General features: G+C 35.4%; 1 protein-coding gene across 1 annotated transcript in view; it reads right to left on the bottom strand.

Moving 5' to 3' along the window:
* KCNH7 (potassium voltage-gated channel subfamily H member 7) overlaps window positions 1–23,275 on the bottom strand; it is a 479,156-nt gene that overhangs the window by 113,970 nt on the left and 341,911 nt on the right. Inside the window, exons 4-6 of the mRNA XM_077760989.1 lie at window positions 21,359–21,787; window positions 16,509–16,529; window positions 8,141–8,355 (exon numbers count right to left, since the gene is read on the bottom strand). Coding sequence (XP_077617115.1) covers window positions 8,141–8,355; window positions 16,509–16,529; window positions 21,359–21,787 — 665 coding nt within the window. The remainder of the gene's footprint in view (window positions 1–8,140; window positions 8,356–16,508; window positions 16,530–21,358; window positions 21,788–23,275) is intronic.

Raw genomic sequence — 23,275 nt, 5'->3', positions numbered from 1 at the left:
ATCGTAAGATCATGAGCTGAGCCTAAATTGGACGCTTAACCAACTGAGCCATTCAGGCACTCCTCAAGCATCTATTTTCATCATGGTTTCTTTGGCTGACAAAATTTTTAAAGGAGGCCTTATTTTCTCCTTCCTGCATTTAAAAATATATGATGAATGTACAAAACCAAACACTTTTTTTTTTTTTAAAGCAATCATATCTAAATACTTGCTCTACAAGCTCTTAGTTACCTCTAGGGTTTTATGTGGATGCTGTGCTTCCTCATCTAGAGTACAGAGAAGTATGACTTGTGAACTAATTAAACTGAAATAAAACTGTATTTTAATGTAGAACATGTTAGCAAATAAGGATCAGTTTTGATATGCATATAGTATATAGTGAAAATAGGTAAAAAATTAATGTATTGCTTTTTAAAAATCACATTTCCCTTTTCAAAATAATGAACATCTTTATTTTATATTTAATAGCAAACAATATGCTTTTAGTAGTCAATTGCTACTTAAATATCTATATTACGTTTTATCTTTTCCTCATCATAACTTAGATAGAATATATTTATTTGTCTAGAGAAAACTCGATTACATAATCCAGTATCTCAAAGATCAAAGCTTTGTATTCAGTAAAAGACCCTTGAAGGTAAGGACCTTGACTTACACATTTTTGTATCACTACTGTACATAAAACTTTGACTTATAGTTGGTAAGCGCCACAAATATGGAATCTACAATTATCCTGACAAATGTGCTTTATTTCTACTTGCAGATCCACATATACTGTTCTTCATTTCAATTTGCATGTATAGACATAGATCAAATCCAGGCTATGGGGAAAACACTAGATGAAGATTTCTGTTTTGCTAAAGCCAAGTTTGATAGTATTCTATAAATAACAGTAAGATAATGAATGCAAAACTAACATCATGTTAAATTGGAAGTGCTCAGAGGCAATTTTGGACTCCTGTATTACATTTCAAATTTAATTTAGAATTTTGTGATTATTACTATTTCTGGCAGTTCAAGATGATCTGTACAGTTTTATTGAGGTTTGCATGATTTTATATTAGTTTAAGCAAGAAATGAAGTTTAGGAAAACATTTAAAGCATACTGTAGAAGTACTGTGGGTTTTGTTTTTTGTAATTTCATAAGCCAAGAATCAATGAGTCTTTAGAAAAATAACTGTTGAATTTAGACTTCTTAATTAAATGTAATTTTTAATTCATGGCTGTGATATTATGGTTTCTAGTAAGAAACACCTATTTGGTCCTTCTCCCTGTACCTAGCATAAGGCTCTTAAACCCTTGATTTTTCTAAGTGAAGAGAATGACAGATGTGACTTTATGTTAATGAGGTTACTGGAAAGCCCCTAGGCCTCTTAAGGTCACCTGTGGATGGGGGGTGCTGTTCACCAGAAGAACGAAACATGTGATTACAGTTGGAACTTTCAGTTCCAGTCCCTACCTCTGGGGTGAGGTGGGGGTGAAGATGGGCTGGAGGTTGAATCTATAGCCAATAGTCAATTAGTTAATCAGTCATGCCTATGTAATGAAGCTTCCATAAAAACCCAAAAGGATGGAGTTTGGAGAGCTTCCAGGTCGGTGGGCACATGGAGGCGTAGGGAAAGTGCAGTTGGGCCAGGAGAGGGCCTGGAGGCTCTCCACCGTTTTCTTCAGACCTTCCTCTATGCATCTCTTCCATCTGGCTGTTCCTGAGTTTTATCTTCCTATAATAAACTGGTAAACTTAAGTAAAGGTTTCTCTAAGTTCCATAGCTGCTCTACCAAATAGTCAAGCCCAAGAAGTAGGTCATGGGAACCTCCAATCTGTAGCCAGTCAGTTGGAGGCACAGGTGACAACCTGGACTTGAGGTTGGCTTNTTGGGGGGGGGGGGATTTTGTGGGACTGGGCTATTAACCTGTGGAATCTGTTGTTATCCCCTCAGGGAGATCATGTCATAATTGAGTTGAATTGTAGGACATCCAGCTGGTGTCAGAATCTGAACTAGTGTTAGACTTATAATGGCATTATTAATGAAAACTACTGGTATATAGAAAACCACTTTTATTTTACTTATTAATTTTTAATGTTTATTTATGATTTTTGAGAAAGAGACACAGAGGGTGAGCAGAGGAGGGGCAGAGAGAGAGGCAGACACAGAATATGTAGCAGGCTCCAGGCTCTGAGATAACAGCACAGAGCCTTATGTGGGGCTCCAACTCACGTACTGTGAGATCATGAGCTGAGCCAAAGTCACATGTCCAACTGACTGAGCCACTCAGGTGCCCCAAAACCACTTTTAATTTGCAGTTGTGTCAGAAAGATATTTTTTAATACTGTTACTGAAGAAAGTTGAGGATTACATTTGTCCAATATGAGGGAAACTACAGAAAGTGTTAAGAAATGTACTATTAAGCCTGGGATGATAAATTAATATTTTTGGCTTTATTGAGGCTAATTGATATACAAAAATTATATGCATTTGTGATTTTAAACATTAATAAAATCAATGCTATCTCTCCATTATAAATCAATCTCCATTTCTAAACAAGTCCTGAATTATAGCTATTGTTTTGGGTTTCTGTCAAAAGTAAATATAAGTTTAGAGCCATTGAAAAAGATGAAGAGATAATGAGCATATTCACAATGGACAAAATTCAGTGGCAAATAAAAAGCTGTAATCTCTGAGCTCCACTTTATGTCAGTAATCTCAGTGTAATTTTGTTTTTCCTGCAGCTGAGTGGCATGTCACCAACAAAAGCCAAAATCTTTCATCCTCATCTAAAATTAGCATAAGCAAAATGGGATATAAACTTACCAAAAAAATAATGCTGAAATGAGGCTCTCCTGTTAAGGATTTTTTTTTTTTCTTTTTTGAGGACCCTGAGGAGTTAAGGAGAAAATCTACCATATTCTCTTTCCTATTTCTGTAGACTCACTTTTCTGGCAAATTGCTACTTAACTTTCAGATTAAGATTTTGACTAAATGGCCAAAGGTTAGAAGTTTGTCCAAATGCCATCTTAACCTCTGAGTGGATCTAAGAGGCAAATAGGGAAACAGAACAGAGTCATAGAGAGGGTGGACTTTAGACTACTTCAAGTTTGGGGTCATCTGACCTCAGTTTGAAGGCTACTCCCATCATTTCCCATGTGACCAACAAAGTAAGTTGTTTCCTTTCTCTAAGCTTGATTCCTCTTCTATGAAATGGAGATGATAATAATAGTGCCGACTCACAGGAAGGACTATTATGTGGATTCAAATTGATAATCCATTAAACCACTTAGCATAGAGCCTGGCGCATAGTGAATGCTCAATCAATGTCAGCTATTATTAAATCTATCATAATTCTATTTTCATGCCAACAATACACTTAAATGAATCCTAAATAATGGGAATCTATTCTGGCTTTAGAGTTCTATGTGGATTTCAGGATTATACGGGCTTTTAAACAGTCAGAGATTTCTTTCTTGTGACCTAAGTTTCTAATTAGTCCTAAAATTATTTTCTTGAGTACTCTCTTTAGTGAAGTTATGGAAAAATTATACTTGTGGACCAGTAGCAATTCTTATCCCCAATGTCTTTTCCTCAAATTAAAATCTGGTTCATTTAGGGCCTTTCATATGTCTTATTTTCTGGTTATCACAATATGAATGTTTACTAAATTCATGAGACATTCCTCTTAAGTGATAATGCAATAAATTGTAGAATTACTGGCTCATAATTTGTCTAGTACTGAGTCTAAAGGAAATGTAAATTAGCTTTAGTTTCATAATATATGTTTGTAGCATTTATTATATTAGCACTTTAAAAATGCTATTATTATATGTTATATAGTGTTTTTCCGAGTAGTTTATAACCCCTAGTACTACCAGTACTAGTTTCTTACTTCTGTGTCTCTAGTCCCTATTCAGCACATAATGCATATCTAGTATGTTTGTTTGTGTAAAAGAGAGAGAGAATGATGTTTTAACTGAATCCCATCTTTACCTTTGCAATGGGCCACTTATTCTATTTTCCTTCTTTAGAGCCTCCCATCCCCCACTGCGTTTTTTGATGTAGTCATTGGTCAAGGGGCTATACTTCTACCACAAGGATGAGCACAGGACCCCTATTGGCCAATAGGATTCCAATTTCTCAGGAAGGCAATAGGCATCAGAGGAGACAAGACCCTTCTTATCTAATTACCAACTGTGAGCATTATGTTAAGTTAAGAGAATCTGAGGTTCTTGCTTCTATCAGATGTAGAGAAAAGGTCAATATAGAAGAAAGCATGGCTAAGAGGGAAAAGATGTCATCAGCTCTTTAAACAATGAATGCAGTAGCCATGGCCCAAAGCATATCTGTCCCCGCACTTTTTGGTTACGTGACCCAATAAATTCCCCCTCCTCCTTTCATATTTTGCTTCAGGTGGTTCTAGTAGTCTTCTTTTATATTCTATGATGGCATTGACTGACTGATAAAGTCTCATGTGACTGGCCAATAAAGATTTGGAAACCACAGTGCCTTCTTCTTAAATCTTCCTGATACTCTTATGCATATACAGGGACAGTGATCTACTACCAAATTTGTAAAAGCTGAACATGACAACATATCATACATTTTATCCTAAAATTAGCATAGTACTTAAAGTAGAAGTAGAACTAGCCTCGGGAGTAATGAAATCATCCAAGAGTGAAAAAGTTTGTTTTCCTTTTATATAAAAGGGGGCAGATATAGCAAAGATTTTGATCCTCAAATGAGAACCACTATTACATGGTAAAAGCAGATCTTCATTCTTCACTCACCCAACTTTTCTTCCAATCCATTGTTCTCTCTCCACTACTCCACTGCCACTTGGTAGGAATTAGCCAAGTAAGGCCCTGTTTCCTGAGGATGGACGCAGCTACACATTAGCCTGTACCATTTAAATTGCAGTTTAAAAAAAATCCACATCTTCTGTGTTAATTTCTATTTTCTCCAATTAACAGAGAAGGTCGGATGGAATATGACATAGAGAGATGATGCATTCTAGAAGTATGGCTTATAAAGAGCAGCCAATGAAAGGAATCTCTGAAGGGGAAACACCAGTCAGAATTAGAATACTGCCTGAGGGGAGATTTGGAAGGCAAGCATTTTCTTTGGGGATTTTTGACCAACAAACTTACTCTTGCTTAATTCGCTCCAATGCCTTCAGTGGTCCATTTCCAAATCTTTTAAGATTCTTCTTATATGTTGTATATTATGCTAGGCACTAGAAATACAAATACCTCCTGTTTTGTGTTCGCTGGTACTCATAGCTCTGCAAGTATGCCCTATTCCAGATTCTATTTCCTCACCTTGAAACTTCTCAAGCTTCAACATTTCTCTAAGAGTTTGTGTTCCCCAACCACTATCCCAAATTCCTAATACAGGTAATGATTTCTTTTCCAGTACCCTCTGCAGTCTGTTGTTTACCTGCTGAGGTATTGTACTTGTCTGTCTCTCTCACTTCTAAAAGGCACCGTATTTCCTTTTTCACATGAATTCCCAGAACTTATTATCTCTTAATAAATGCTTGTCAAATGAATAAATAAACAAATGAATGCATGAATGAATGAATAAATGACTAACAACATGGTCTCTTTTCTGAAGAAGCTCGGTCTAGCTGGGGAAGAAATAACTATTTGGCTAATTAGTAATTAACCATTGAATAATAGAGATAATATTCAAATATTGATAGAGTATAACATGAGCACAAATTAATTGTTCCTTTGATTTTATGCCTTTTTCCCTTGGTGTCTGCTCTATTGTTTGTACTCAGAGGAATATTTAAAACTCACTGTTGAATTATCTATGAACTGAACCCCGATTTCTTTTGAAGAAAGGATTACCATCCAAATCTATAAAAGGAATAAAATAAATGAGAACATTAGATAAAGAAAATACTGCTGGCTGCCTACGGAAATGGACTGAACTATCTCAATAAGGAGAATTTCCATACAGGCCTAACAAAGGAATAGTAAAATTATGACCTAGTTTTTTAGTGACCAGAGGACAATCGATGTTATATGTGGGGAATATGGAAATTCCAGAGATAGCTATGATGAGGAAGCTTCACAGACATTAAATGAGAAGAGTCCTGCTGACCAGTGTTTGAACAATTTCCAGAGGCTGTGTCTGCAGGAGGAATTTATCAATATTCAATCTCTACCTCGTTTGGTTTGACATTTGGACAGTTGGTGGGTTTGTTACTAGGAGCTATAGATGACACTCAAGAGAAGATGGAGCATTCCTACCGCCTCTTTTTTTTCTAGTTTTTGGTCCCTGCCTTTATTCAGTCCCTCATCATCTTGGCCAGAACCAGGGCCACTTCAATGTTCTATCTGTCTTCAGAATTTCCTTCCTATTGGTGTATTTTTCACATGTTTTAAAAAAGGGGGGGTGGAGCCTGGGTGGCTTGGTCAGTTGGGCATCCGATTTGGCTCAGGTCATGATCTCACGGTCTGTGGGTCTGAGCCTCACATCAGGCTCTGTGCTGACAGCTCAGAGCCTGGAGCCTGCTTGGAATTCTGTGTGTCTCTTTCTCTGTCCCTCCCCCACTTGTGCTCGGTCTCTGTCTCTCAAAAATATATAAAAATATTTTTAAAAAATTAACAAAAGAGTGATCATTTATAAAACAGTATCTAATTCAAATCTTCCAGCATCTTTAAGATGCATTGTTTTTTGACTGGGGTCCTCTGAAGTCTGTGGGAGAGATACTATACTATTTGTGTGGACTATGAGAGGCTGTAGGAAAGCAACGGGGCATTTCTGTGGTCTTGGGATTACCCCAGTGATAAGTAATTTAAACATTTTTCAATGTTAAAACAAATACTGTGATGTTATAAAAGATGAAGGTAAATATAAAAGAAGAATTTAAAGAGAAAGCATGAGACCTGAAAAGAATGCCCAGCTTTTGAGGTTAGCTGTTGCACTTTACTTACACTCAAGGTACTTTTGTGAAAAGTTAATGAAGAAATATCTAGAGGAAAAAGCTGCCCCTGTCACATCCTCCTGCCCAGCCTAGTGTCCCCCTGGGCCAGGAAAACACCTGTTCCCACATGCACATGGGCTTTTGTACAGTTTTTGAAATCTCTTAATGTATATGTTATAGAATTATTATAATCATTGTAAATTACATATTACAACATACACATAAAATATATAGTAGAATATGCCATGTAGAATGTCTCATTTCAAACACAGACCTCTCAGGTCTACTTGTAACCAACTCCTGGTCTTTACATAGCTATTTCATCTAACACATAAAGGATTATTTACAGACTATACTATTGCGGGTAGTGATCATAATGATAACAACAAAAAACTTTATCGATTCAAAATTTTCAAGGCTTAGGATAGAGATTGGGGCCAAGTTTACCTTTATATTCGTGACAGGTTTTGAAAAGGTTTGCGAAGAAATATACCAAGTGAAGTGTTTGTAAAAGAACTGTTTACTTGACACAATTTTAGAGTCATGAATTCCTAACAATGTAAGTGCATTGCAAGCAAAAGCTAGATATTGCTTAGGTTGGTATTTTGATATAATAGGTACAAATTATTTTTATCTGTTCTTTAAAGCAGGGCTCCTGCTAGACAGTACACTTTTACTCTAGTTCAAATTGCCATTTGAAAACAATAAAATACCGTTCCTGTGAAATGTATTATTTACGCTGACTTTTAATCATTTTGACTCTTTTCCTTGAGTCAACAGGCTTTATGTCTGAGTCTACTTAGTAGAGGAAGTGCACAAAAGTGGTCACAGTTAACAGTAAATCCCAGTTCGTCACCTCAAGTTTCAATAGTCACATCCATTATATTAAGAAACCAGGCTTTAATAATGCAAGAGTTAGCAGCAAAACAATAAATGTCCAAACATGATAAATAGCAGGTTAACCACCTCTGCAACAGTGAGAACAACAGTAGCAAGCTAGCCCGTTTTTGCTTAGTCTTGTAAGAGATAAAATCACAGTCTGTAGTTTTATTTATCTGTCACATTAGAGGGTTATCCAACATTTCAAGAAATATTGGAGTGCAAATAAATAGCTTACCTCTTTTGATAGTCATTTACAGGAAAAATAACATGCTTTATGGTGCAAGAGAAGAACCTTAAACACTATCAATATTGAGAGTAAAATCATATCCTACCTGAGTGACTTTCTCTGTCACATTGTGTGTTCGATCTTTAACCTTGGGTGCAATAATGGTTTTATCTGAAGAAGGAGGGGATGCATTCTTTTTTTCAGTTTTGACATCTGAAAAATTCAGAGTGAGCTGTGGAATCTTGTTAATGGTGCTGTATTTGTTGAGATTTGAATCTGACGTGGATCCCAAGAGGCTTGACTTGATATGATTAAAAGGCCCTAAAAAGATTGGAAAAATATTTGTAAAAGTGGTATCAGGAGAAATAGAAGAAAGAGATGCTCCTGAATGACCCGTTAATGATCCATGGCCAGTGTGGCCCTGCTTTGGGAGGGACTAAATGCAGCAAGCTGGTACCTGACCACAAGATTTAGGGTCACTGTCTGCCACATAGAGCAGCACATGAGTATCCGAGGGTAAGATGGGGTTCAACGTGTGTACCCAGAGAGCAGATGACATCTTTAGCTGTTACTTAACTTCTTTCATTAAGGTCTGGAATAAAAGAAAAGAACAAACCAAACCAAAACAAAACAAACCCAAAAACCTCAACTCCCTATTACTGGCCAAACTGGTTTTTCAGGAATGTCTGTTTTATAATCCTGGAATTATTCAAGGAAGGCACTTGCCTATGGATAAAATCATATTGGTCAGGAAATTTCTGAATAGGCTGTGTCCCCAGCTCCAATGTGTATTAGTCTCTTTTCTGGGCCATGACAAGTGACAAATGATGAGCCAGCCATCATGTGCTTCAATTACCTGAATGAGATATTTTACAGAGCTTCTGGAATTTCAGATAAGCCAGAGAAAGGCAAACGCCTTAGTGTGCATGTGAGTGTATTCATGTATTCTACTGAAAACTCCAGAATTCTGTGTGAAAATTTTAAAATCTTTCCTTTTTCTCCTTTCATTTAAATTTAAGACTTTTTCTTTTTTTTTTAGGGAAAGAAAGGTCTCCATTAAAAACAACAACAACAGCAACAACAACAACAACAACAAAACCAACCATACCAGAAGAATGCTTTTGGAAACATAACTTAAAATTGAAGTGACCACAGCTAGGTAATGGCTGGGGTTAGTGGTAGCTGGTTATTTATTTATTTATTTATTTATTTATTTATTTATTTATTTATTTACTTTCAATCACGCTATATGTTAGATCCCCAGAATTGATTCATCTTGCAGTTGGAAGTTAATACCCACTATCTGACCCTGGTCACTTCTCACACTCCTTTCCTCTGAAGACAATTTTGCCAGTTCCAGGGCTCCTGGTTCCCTTGTCGAGGAGAAATGCACTGACTAGGTACATCTTGAGATGAACTTACTGTGTGTTGCTTTTAAAGAGTCAAGAATTGCTCCAGAGTTTCCTGTACAAGGGGTAATGCAACTTTTACTAATATAGAGCTCTTAAAAATTGTCATCAGGAAGAATTTTATAGAAATCCTGAGCCCATGAGTATTACCCAGCCATTATTTTGCTGCCTCAGAGAATGCTTAAAATGCAGACTGCATGACTGAACTTGCTAGTCAGCACATTATGCCTTATGCTACTTTTTCTCCTGTTCAGAATGAAACAGATACATTTTAGGGATCACAAAGCACTTTATGCAAGGTCTAAACATTTGAATATTAGATTTAAAGGTTGTGTATTTTGAACCACAATAACAAATCAACTCAACTAAAATATAATGCTAATAAAAAAACTGCCATCACCTAGTTGATAGTTAATTTGGAGAGAATTCACATATATTCCTTTATAAAAGTTTATGTTAGGTTATTATACAAATTTTAAATAATTTTAAGAGCATTTTCATTCATGCTGCAGACACTGTGCTCCTTGAGGTGCAATTTTATTCATTCCCTGAGTTTTATCCATGACGATGATCAAATCCATTTAGGTGAAAAATGTCATTGAGCAATTTCGGCATTTATTGCCCAGTATGCTCTCATTTGCATATAGACTCTCACTCTTTTCTATTTATATGATAAGGAGAGAAATAGGAGCCAAATGTGGCACCAAATTTATCTCGCCTCCAGACAGGTGTCTGACAGAAACCCCATCCTCTAGATCTCTGTGCAAGTCTCCATCACACCCCATTGATTACTGTAATATCGTAGATAGTGTTCTCTTTTTTGTACCATTGTATCATATTATGGAGATATGGCTAAATTCAAGGCCTATATCTTAAAATTTATAATTTGCAAAACATTCCAGGATTTCCAACTTCTTAGATAATGCCTTTTCCTCAACTCTATTGTCCTATTTTCACTCATTAGGCACTTATACTGCACCCAGGGATACTGAGAAGAGATTAAGGAAAGTTGAGTTCTGATACATAGTTAAGTTGTGTTTAAAACCCTTAAGTCTATCTTTCAACTTTCTTTCTCTGTTATCCTTCTATGTGATGGATTTCTATAGCCGACTGTCTACAGAATTGTCTAAAAAATCAGGTAAAAATATGGATGATCTATCACATTAGGGGAGACAAACACTGTTAAATATGCTTTGATTGTCCTTGTGACCAGTTTCAATAAACTCCACTGAATTGGCTACACCAATAAGCAAGAGGTCTCAATCATGATAGCACTTCATCCTAGGGGCATTTGTGGGGACATTTTTGTTTGTCACAATGATGAGAGGTGGCTATTCTCTCACCTTGAAATATTGTCCCATATGTTCCAGTGGGCATTGACTTAGGTGAAGTCCTGTTTATAATGATCTGAGCCTTGAACCTGTTTCACATGAAAAATATACAATGTACTTTTCATATGATTTTAATATGTGTTANAATGATCTGAGCCTTGAACCTGTTTCACATGAAAAATATACAATGTACTTTTCATATGATTTTAATGTGTTGCACTTTATAGAGCTACAACTACCACATAGAGGACAGAGTATTACATTGTTTTGTTCAGTAATTTACCAAAAGTTGTTCAACATTTTGGAAAATCATAACAGTTGGAGTTAACCTCCCTGTGACATTTGAATTGCTGCTACGAAATTTCAGGCTTAATGTTATAAGGTTATAGTCTGTGTTTGCATGTCATGAACAAATATGTAAGCAAAGAGATTTGAGTACTTTTTTTTGCCAGTGTTGGAACTGAATATTAAATTTGCAATAATTCTAGGAATCACACTGAAAATCATTAATAAAATTTCTTTCAAAATATTTCATGTGATTGTTCTCTATGTAAGTAAAATGGTACATGATGTAATGAAAAGAAACTATGTAGGAAGAACTAAACACTTTAACTGATTTGCCTTGAGATTGCCTGTTAGTTTCCAATCGCACTTTAGCAACTCCTTAGAAATCTGCCACAACCTTATCATAATGTCTTGATTGCCATTTCTTGTTCCAATCCTTTTTCTAGTCCTATTGTTTAGGAAGGCATATGGTCTGCAAGTCCTTTTTACAATATTGGATGAAGAATATATGTTTTGACATTCAGTGGGATTTCTTTCCTAAATGGTGCAATTAATTAATATTGATGTTATCACAAACAGAATCATGTTGACATTACACTGAGCTGTTAATGGCCAGCTTATTGGTGAGAACATCATACTTTCTCATTTTCTCCCCAGTTTATCTTGGGATATTTTTTATAATTCAATTTTGGTTATTTCCTGTTTTTAAAATACATGTATAAGTAATTCTGATCTGTTTTTATTTATTCCAATAGTCCTTTTTATTTTGTTATCCACTCATATTCCTGCTCTATCATCTTCTCTTGTACTTATCTGGACAATTGTCTCATGTCTTTAATGCTCTTAAAGCCATTTTCTAAAATGTCTGCTTGTTGCATTATATCTTCTAGTGTAGTTAGTTATATTTGAGCATTAATACATTGAAAAACTATCATTTTTTTTATAAACAGTTTTCCTGGTATTCCTCCTTTACATTACAGTTAAATAATCATGTTGATCTCCTAGAAATAGGTTAAATGATTTCTAAATGTTGTTACAGGATAGTAAAATGAGTATAAAAAATATTTTTGGGAAACAAGGGGTCATTGGGTCTGATAGGGCTAAGAAACTGCTGGTCAATATATGTCATGCTCAGATTTGCCCTCAGAATATTATAACTTCATTGAGTCCATATTTTAGCTTCTCATATTTACTGGTGGATAACCCTTCAAATGGTTCCTCTATTTTGTTTTTTCTTTCTTTTTTAAGTTCTTAATGTTAGGGATTTAATCTAGCCTTGCTTTTAAATCTATAAATTTAAAGAATTCAGCAGAACCTAAAATGTTACTTAAAATAATTCATGCATGCTACTTACATAAAACATTTACAATCTATTTCATCCTGTATAACAAAGAACATTATTCTTTTTCCACTGATTTTGAAGCAGATGTTTATATGCAGAAGTCTGACTTTGCAGGACGATCAGCATTAGCTTAGGTTCCTCCAAAACCTATCTAAATTCTAGTGAAAAAATTTCCCAACATTTTAATTAAGGTAGGTACTCACAGTATTCCCATTTTTACTAATCATCAACCTAAGCAGATAGAATATGAGGCCCAAAGGGAATAAGCATCAAGGACTAGAAATCAGAACACAGGGTTTCCTACCTCCTAGGTCTATATTCAGAGAGGCCTTGGTTGAGGATTTAAAGGTGAAAGGCAGCCTCCCTGAGAGTGATCATGAACAGATGGGATTTAGGATTCTAATGAAAGAAAGGAGGATAACCTGAAAAACAAAGTAAATGAATTTAAATAAAATAAATGGGCAGGCATAAGGGGAAATAATAGCTTCAATAGAAAGGAATGTAAAACTAAAATGTGCATAGGAGGAATTGATGTTCTTTAGAGACACATTTGAAAAATGGATGACCAAGTAAAACCTGCCCGTATTCTAGAAAGAGATGAAAAACAGGTGACCAAGTAGACTAAACAAACATCTGGATAAAGCCCTAATATATTACAACTGTCTGATTAAAAATAAAGTAGGCCATGTTCCAACTACAAAGAAATATTCTGAATTTAGAGATCAAGCCAGAGGCTAAAGCAACAACTGGGAAGAATTTTAGATTAAAGATATTTAAAATTTTTATGATAAGGCCATTTGAATTTATAATGAGTTACAAGATGCTAAAAGAGAATATCTTCTCTTTTAGATGTGCTGGAAATATAGCCAAGGACGTCTGATAATTTTAAAAAAATGCTATTTTCTTTTTTTAAAGATCATTGCTCTTGAGGATAAGATGGGACACAAGAGAAGTAGAGCAAAAAAAAAAAAACAAGGTTGTTATCAAATCATCAATTCTTTATACAATATTTTTTAGGGCACTGAGTTTATTAGGCCAAAGTTTAATGAAATGTAAATTGATGAAGTGACTTAACATTAAAAAAAAAAAGCAAATGCAGTGTTTAGTAATTGGATTTTGTAAAAGAACACTGGCAGCCAGTTTAAAACTTAGAAAGATAGATAAGAAGTAATCATATTATTTGTAGTCCGTAATCATATTGCTTCTTTCAGTGTGTGACATATAATTTTCAGAAGAAAACTATCACTATTGAAAATCAGTATGCAAATTCTTGTAAGATTACAGAAACTTGGCCAGTGTAGCTTATAAGAAACAAGCTGTATCAGATCAGTTGATTTCCTTTGTGAGTCTGATAGGTTTTGTGGCTTGGGGAGGTGAAAGCTGTGATCAATCTTGCAGATAGTTTTGTTTCTCACTCTTATGCCAGATTCGTACAAAAGATGGAAACTGAACATACTATTGTAAGTGGGATGCCGAGGTCCTTGGAATAATAAGCAGGTGGAAGCAATAAAGGGGTAAAGTTATATTAAGGACCTATTTACTAAGCGGGGTAGGGATGAGGTTAATTTTTATGGATGACCTGGAGAGCAGTACAGGCAGAGAAACCACTAAATTTGAGGTGAAGATCAGTTTATGAGTGATTGAGATAGGGTTAGGTTCACCTCTCACAACATTGAAGAAATTATTAAAAGCATTTTACATACATACTCTCATATAATCAGCAAATGCAATTTATTTGAATTAACTTTTCCAATCCTTGATAATGGGTTATATTTAGATCTCTGAAGTTAAATGGAAATGATTCTGTTTTCGAAGAAAAGACTGAGTACCAAATGCTGTTCTTATAGTGTGATATTATACCAAGATTAGAGGTAATCAGTTGGTATCTCTGGCCACTCAGAATAGATAAAGGAGGGAAGAAAATTGCATTTCAGCAAGGAGGATTTAGGTTAGCTCTTGGCGTAACAGGCAGTAAAATAGATTTCCCAAGAAGGTTAGAGAATGGGATACTCCTGAGATAAACATTCCTCCACCACCTGTGTCAGAAATTAGCCAACATCCTTGCCTGAGGAGAATAAACCAGATGTTCTTGAAGTCCTTCCAAATGGCTGCTGAAATTGTTTATTTTAGTTTGGTAAAGAAATTATTTTGGGGTGAATTTATATTTAGAAAAACACCTGTAATTATGCATTTGTATACAAAGAAGTATAGAAATTTGTCTTTTGTTTTTTAAGTTTTATTTAAATGTGGTTTAGAAACAAAACCAAAAAAGTTTAAAAGCACACTTAATGTATTATTCTATATCTAATCAGCATATTAATTGTTCTGTGAAAACCTTAAGGAGCTAGACACTTAAGTATTTTTTGACAGTTTCAAAACCAGAGTCTGAACAAATAATGACGACTCTGAAGTACACATTTACATTAATTTTTAAATTAAATTTGCACATGTTTTTAAATCTAATTTGAGAGTTTAACTTCATAATTCACTAATATGGGAAAACTTCCTATAATGGTTAAGAGGTTCCTAACCCCAAATTCTGACTTGGATGATTCCTTTTTATTCAAAGCCTACTTCTATTAAAAAATGTAGGGTCGAGGAGGAAAAAGAGTTGGAGATTAAATGGATTTATGAGAGAAAAATAAAATAAATGTGGTTTGAATAACAACTGTGTGAACTACTGATTTTAAAGATAAGCAAGCTTAATTTTCTATTTATTGAGAAAAGTTAGATTCATTTTTCACTGCACTTAAAAGATCACTGGAAAATTAGTGTCTAATAATTAATTGCTAATTATTAAATGCTAAGGCCAATCACATTTCATATAAGCAAGTTAGCAGGATGTGTCTGTATTCTGTTTCTTGACATTATATCCTGAATTATATCAACACAAATCACCATCACAACTGCCACTAATCTGTTCCCTTTTAGAAATCACAGTAGACAGGCCAAGGATAGAATAATTATGTGGAGGAAGTACTATCCCAATTATGTGGAGGCCACCTGCATAGACCCGTTTTGAAGCGCTTGCAAAGTAAAATTGGGATGGGGAGAAGCTGCCACAATTTCCCTTATTTTCAAATCACTCTGGATTGATGACCAGAGAACAGCTTTACTGTCTAGTGCTATTACTTCATAACCATCACCAGCTCTGACATAATTAGGGAAGCAATTGAGAAATCAATATACAGAACTTCATAGTGATCAGAGTAGCAGTGACATACAGAAGAGACCCAAACAGTGAATTTTAAATAATAATGGTTACTGGTGGAGACGTGTCCATGCAACACACATGCACAAAATGAGTCATTGTCACCATATGCACACTCACAGGGGCATGCATGGCCTATGTTAAAAGATTAAGTCCAAAAGTTTTCAATTTGATGAGAATAATATGATTACTGTATTTTATGATTCCTTGTACCTAATACGATACAGTAGAAAAAACAGAGGTGAATATCAAATTTTGAGTCAAATCCAGATTTATCCAGAGGTATTGCCCACTTAAACATTAACCTACAGTACCTATAGGTCATGCCAGTGATTTCAGACTAATATAGGACACAGTTCAAAATGATTGAAATGTAATATAGAAAAATAGAAAATGACCATCATGCATGTACAGTTTACTACTACAGTAAGCTTAAAACCATACCCCCTGCCATCCAGGAACGTGAAACTAGTTTTAAGGAAACAAAAGAGGAACAAGTGAAGTGATACTGTCATGTAGCACTTTGATTACCTTACTTACTCTTGCACTCAAAATTTTGGGGGGGCTGAAATAGGCTGATGCGCCTCTTTCGCACTGGAATATATTTAGCTTAATATTTGCTTCTTTCCAAATGGTTTCACTATTTAGGAAGTGTTCACTGTGAACCTAGGCTTATACTTCTCGGAGGAAAAAGGAGTTGGGAATCATTTTGGCATCGCAGCTGAGAAAGTAACAATGTCTCCAGCAAAATCAAGCCATGATGTCTCCACCAAACACCTGGGCTAGCTACGGGCAGCATGACGTTGCATTGAACCGGGCATACAGCAGGCAAGTTAACATGCCGAGTAAAGGGGCATTCTGAGCATCAGATGATGAAATTTGAGTTTGTACGTTACCTTTGACATTGCGACCATTGTCTGTTTTGAGCACAGAAGGGTAAAAAAAGAAAGAAATATAAAAAAAGACTAAAATTATGTTATATACACTGAAATACCTCTGTAAAAACAATCAGAGTAAACAGGATGTAATGATTGAACATTTGTCTTCAAAATTAGTATTCTGTAACATTCAACCAAGTAAAATGCATACACCAAAAATAATATCTGCCATCCTAAGCATGCACGTTCAAGTATGTGAATCATTTATCTCACTTAATTTAACTGGATTCCAAGATACAGATTTTATAATTATGACAGTTCAGAGAAAGACATCTCCAGCTGTCTGCAGTTGTAATAAAAACTTTCAATCTTGTCAGAAGCCAATTTTAGTGTCACTTCAACCGTCATTTACAAAAAAAGACCGCACAACATTCGGTATGTTAAGTAATTGTTTTTTTCATATGCTTTAACCATAAATTAATAAGGAAAATATTTCTAAGACAAGCGCTTACCTTAATAAACCAACTTGTGTTACTAATCACAATTCTATTAACTGCCCTTCCTACAAATGTTCTCCAATGTATATTTTGAAAACACCAAATAGCGCTCAAAGAGTCGTTCTTCGGCAAAAACAATTGTAAGAAATCAGTGAAAGATTTGACTTTTAAAAGTAGTGTGGGATTTTTAAGTTTATGTTGTCACAATGCACTCCGTATAATACCTAAAATATTTAAGAAATTCATTTATATTAAGATGGACTGTTTCCCAATCTCAGAGCTGAGTGTTTTCAGATTTATTTTGAGATTAGCAATCTGACTCTTTGATGCATATTTGCTACTAACAAAATATGCATTATTAGTTTTGAAACAAACAAGCTTAAAATAAATGAAGTCACGTCAAAACCATACAAATATATCCAAGATTTGAAAAAAATCTGTTCAACATTTGTTGACATCTATGCTAATGCTGTGCATATTTAAAATCTTGGGATATATCATAATTGTTTCAAAGCTTACAGGTGAAGCAATTTCAATAATGCGATATATTGAATTGCTAGTGTAGACATTGCCTCAGACAGAGATGCACAAAACTGGGACCTTACATGACAATTCTGCCCTCTTTGAGGGACCATAAAAAGCAAATAAGCATAGTGAAGAGACCTTGATTACACAGAATTAACTATCTCCATCAGAAGTGGGACCCCAAAATCATTAGTAAAGTAACAACTGCTTACAAGTAGTTAAAAACTGTAACATTTCTCAAACCTCAAAATTATAAAGATTTGCAAATTCTAAAATAACTGACTGGTTTATATTATATGGTTAATGTTGTTTTGACATTCTAAGACAGNGCGATATATTGAATTGCTAGTGTAGACATTGCCTCAGACAGAGATGCACAAAAAAACTGGTTAATGTTGTTTTGACATTCTAAGACATAGCGTACAGTCTGTGCCTTGGTGCTAGCTGAGGCCTTGTTATTTGTCCATGACAATGTAACTGCAGAAATTTGAGTAAGCAGTTAGAACCTTCTAGCAACTTGACAGAGTAATTCTATGTATGATCAATCTAATAATAAAACAGTTAGGGTTTATACATTCTCTATCTATTTTTTTGAATTTCATTTTTCCAATAGTGCATTTTTATTATATTTACAAATGTATTGGTTTATTATGGATTAGAAAAAATTCTAGTCCTTCACCGTAAGTGGTTTGAGAAGTAGAATTCTAAGGTACTTGGTAATATAGATTAAATAAAAGGATAATGTAAAATATTATGCACTACTATATTTGCAAATTATTTAAGGTTCTATAAAGACAGCCTAAAGAGAAGGAAATTTCTCTTCTTGAATAAAGAAGCATTAATCTGAATTCAGAATCTAGTGCATGTGGAACTTAACCTGTTACCCATTCACATGAATTCATGAAACTAAAATGACTTAAAACATTTTCTCATCATCACATAACATTGTGTGTCAACTATACCCAAATAAAAAAATAAAAAAAATTAAAAAATTAAGTTCTCCATCTTCCTTTGTCAGCAGCTCAGTTTCTAAAATATATCAAATTATGTAGCCATGGGAACTGTGTGGTTTTTTCCTAGGCTAATTAGTGATTTTGTGGCTAAAATTGGTTTAAAGCTGAACTACAAAATACCCTCTGAATTTGTTAATCGATAACCAGACTGCAACAGATGCAAGCAAGTAATACTTTTATGGAAAACAACAAAGCTTGCATGGGGGAAGAAGTCCAGGATTTCCTCACTATTGAGTGTCCATATATAGAACCTGAATTGAGAAATCCATAAATATGAAGTCTTCCTTTCCCATAATTGTATCAGCAACTATGTATGAAATGGACCCCATATAAAATTGAAGCAAATAAGGTGAAATCATGAAATCTGATCTAACCTACTCAGCACCAATGTCAAATCACAGGCTGTCTGGACCATGCACTGATCATGTACCATCTAACATGTAAGAATGATAATAATACCATAACTCAGGTTCTAGGCAAAAAGGCCAGTTTCTGAAAAGTCAGTATGATGCTTACACTAACTGGACTGACTAAGCAAAATGCATATTGGTCAGTTGAATCACCCTATTGGATTTATTGCAGTTCAGCCATAGGATTCATTGCTCAAAGATCAAATTTCAGCAACTTCATTCAGTCAGGAGATATTGAGCATGCACTTAATTATTCCATGGTATGGGGACGAGTTTGGGAAATGTCCTTGATTTTATTTGCCCTTTGACCTTCTTTAGACTACACATTAAAGTGGATGTGCTACTTGCTTTTGTACCATGTACAGTTTCTCAAATCTATCTATGGAAAGTCCTTCTGTTTTTGTGATATTGATTTATCTCTTTTTGAATTCTTCCTGGCGGTTCTGCCTTCCGAATTCTCTTCTGCCTTCTCATCTTCACTGTGGCCTTTAAATAAAGATCCCCACATGATTATAGAGTATAATCATTTCCTGTTGTGTGTGGTTTTGAAACATAGTTCACAAGCATGGTTCTCTCAATTTCACAGCAAAATTTATTGAGATCCTGCCATGAAACAGGCCATTGTGTTGGATACCAAGGCGGCAGAGCTCACTATGCCCAAGCTCTGGTAATGGGGGAGCTCACAGAAGCATCCTCATTACTTCGCGTATCCTGCAGAAATGACAGACTTCTAATGTGGAATAAAGGTAGAATGGAATAAATGCTATAATACGTGCAAACACTACTTTGCACATTAGAATGTAAGATCATTTAATGCTTTTGGTTTGGGAAGGGGAAATGGGCCTTTATGACTATGAGTGGCAGAATAAGGAGGGACGATATTCCTGGCAGAACAAACTAATGAAGCAAAACAATGTGTGATACAATTTTGGAAAAAGCAATTATCTTTGTGCAGGTTTATACACAGTAGGGGAAGGAATCCTGTAGGAGCTGGGACTAAGGTTTGAAAAAGAACTGTGGCCAGCTAGCAAAGTGCCTAGTACCCTACACTAAGAGCCCAGTGATCAGATGCATGTTTCAGGAAGAAAATTCGCAGCAGCAGCAGTGATGATAGGAACACACTGGAATGGATGCCACAGAACAACGGGCCACTCAAGAACCTGAACTTGTGGGATTTAGAAAAGTGGAACCGATATATCCACTGAATAGGTACTCTGAATCTCTGCTCCTGGGGGAAAGCTCGTTGAGTCCACAGACCTGTCCTATGACAGGAAAGCACTGTGTGGTGGATTGTGGACTCCAGAGAAAGGTGGTCCTGGGTATGAAAGCTGGATCTGGGACTCGGTAACCTTGGACCAGTCATATATTTAGCCAATCTAAGTCTCAGTTACCTCATCTATAAAATGGGGCCTAGTAATAATTCATAACTCATAGAGTTGTTGTAAGCATTAAATGAGTTAATGTGTGTCAAGAATTTACAATGCCTCAACACATACTACTCAGTAAAAGTTGGCCATCGTCATGTTAATGATGATTTTTTTTGTCGCTGTCTTTTTAAAAAAGTATTTATTTATCTTTTTTTGTGGTGGGAGGGAGTGCAAGTAGAGGGGCAGAGAGAGGTAGACAGAAGATCTGAAGCAGATTCTGAGCTGACAGGCTGACAGCAGTGAGCCCGATATGGGGCTTGAACTCACAAATAGTGAGATCGTGACCTGAGCCAAAGTCAGACCTTCAACTCACTGAGCCACCCAGGTGCCCCTGTCGTAGTCTTTTGAGATCTACTGCTTTCACTACTGGCTAATATAAGAATATGAACACAAAGAGGCCTGGGGAAAAGAAATGAAGTCTCACTTGTTCTGACTTTGGTTTTCAACTTTGGTCTTTCAATACTTTCAGGGATTATGTTTTTCCCCCTATACCTTTCCCCTTCTTCCCTCCTTTCTCCTCCTTACCCAATCAGTTTATAGCTTTCTGATTACTCAGTACACCACACTTTATACACCTCTTTCTTTGGAAAGATTTTGTTTATAAAAGAGTCCTGTGAAGGCACATCACTCTCTCTGCCCAGAGCTTGACTATTTACTAAATGCAGCAAAATTAAATATGCTTGCAATGATAGTGTCATCACCTAACCAGATCTTATATTAAGCATTAATCAACCCTCCATAAAGTAGGTAGGTAATGGTTATCATACCATTGCAGAAACACAGAAAAGAAGCCAAAAGAAACCAAATTATTCACTAGGGTTCAAAGAGGAAAATCAGTAACACCTCCGGATGTAAAACTCATAATTTGTAATTGCTGTAATTTACTCACATTTCTTCCTCCAAGGCATAGGGATTAATGTCAAAATTAAAAACTATGGAAATTACCTTTCATTACTCATTAATATATGTTTCCATATTTAAAAAAACCAAACATACCTTCACTGGCATGTCGGTCTCTAAATATGTTCTTCGGGTGGACACTGAATCCTTCTATATCGTGAACTGAAGAAGCCCTCCGTATACTACAAATGCTTTCCTTCGATCTGGAATGAGTCAGCTGGGAACTTGACTGCAGCATGTCAGGGTAGAGTCGGTCCCATTGCCTTTTGGGAGAGGAATGGTCAAGAGGTCCTGATATATTCACCAAAGGGGAACATTTGCTGGGCTGTATCAAGGCTTTTGTGTCATCTGCTTCGGAAGGGCTGCAGCTCTCTTTTGTAGGAGACTTGAAGTGCTTCATGGCTACTGAATCATCACTGTGTTTAGATGAATCAATTACTACCACATCGGGGTCTTCTTGTGGTAAGGACTGCTTTCTGTAAGTGAGAACTCTCAGACCAGGGAACTTGAACCCAAAAAGTTTCCCTACAAATGGAGATAGGAAAAAAAAACCATTATAAGACAAATATATAAACATATACACATCAATATATATATACATACACACACATATATATGATATATGTAAAAACATATCCCTTAAGACAAACAAATAAATATCATTGACTTATACTCAAATACCTTGTAAAAAGAGTTGTTAATCAATACTTAAGTCATTCACAGTTGGGCTACGGGATATTGTAGAAAATTTCTGAGACTAATACGAATTACCATATAAGCAATAAGAAAAGAGTAAAAGAATCTTGTCATGTTTCTAATGGTTAAATAGATATACTCCAGAGACATGAAAGCATTACTTGGGTGACATGACTTTTTTTTCTGTTTGTTTGTTTGTTTCAATAAACTAAGACATATTTTACATTATTACATATAACATATGGTTAAAAACACTATACATCTATTTTTAAGGGAATTAGAAGAGTGGAATACAGTTGGGAAGGAAAAGAAGGGATGGGTCACCATAGGTATGAGGGGCAGACACTGGAACTATTATAGTGCTTGTGTGTGGTGGGGGCAGGGGTTATTGTACTAGAAGCAGGAGGGAGGGAACAAAGTGGGGACAAGACATTGGCCTGACATATCCAGAAGAATTATTGTATTAGATAATACTGAGAGTCATGTGTGGACCAGAAAAGTGGGGTCAGCTGTGTATGAAAACATTCCTCATTCCATTTAAAAAATGTTAAAGGGCTTTAGGTTTCAGACAGAGATGTAAAGATAAGAATTTCTCTTTCCTGATATTTTTTGTTCCAAAATATGAGAATATGGCCTTAAATGTTATACATATCTCAGAGGGTGGTGCTTAGAAGGACAACTAAATATAAGCATTCAAAGGTCGGCATTAAAATTGAAATATAAGCTAATAAGTGCATAAACTCACTGGCAGGAAGAATGCGAATAAAAACAAAAACATGTCATTTTCCACTCTTCAATTCATCAGTAAATGGAAATAAAAACCCAGATAACATATAGTGATGGCAAAAAATGCTGGTGGGCATTCTGGCACTTTGCTAGTGGGATTGAAAATTGCTACAAATTACTTTGAAAATCATCATACAATATCCATTAAAATGAAAACATACTTATTATTTGACCCAGGAATCCCAATAATAGAATAGTACAAAGGCACAAAAACAAGACCAGGTCTGGATGGACGTTAGAAGGAGAATGGTTGAATAAATTATGGCATTTTTATACTTTGGAATCCTATGATGTTCCCTAAAAAACATACATATATATATATTAGAATTAGAAGTTTATTCAAATATAGTGTTAAGTGAAAAAACAAGCTTTAGTTTAATGTATTTGTGCCATTTCATTAAAAATAATAAAAGGCTTTATTTGTCTATAGAAGTTGTATAGCAATAGGGAAAGATGTGGAAGAACACATGTCACACTGGTAATGGTGACTGGCTCAGTGGGTTTGGAAGTAGAAGGTAATGCATTGAATTC

This window comes from Crocuta crocuta, unplaced genomic scaffold, assembly GCF_008692635.1.
Source record: "Crocuta crocuta isolate KB4526 unplaced genomic scaffold, BGI_CrCroc_1.0 scaffold153, whole genome shotgun sequence".
In the NCBI taxonomy this organism is placed as follows: Eukaryota; Metazoa; Chordata; class Mammalia; order Carnivora; family Hyaenidae; genus Crocuta; species Crocuta crocuta.
The sequence above is the reverse complement of the archived record's forward strand: the minus strand, read 5'-3'. Positions and strand labels throughout refer to the sequence as shown.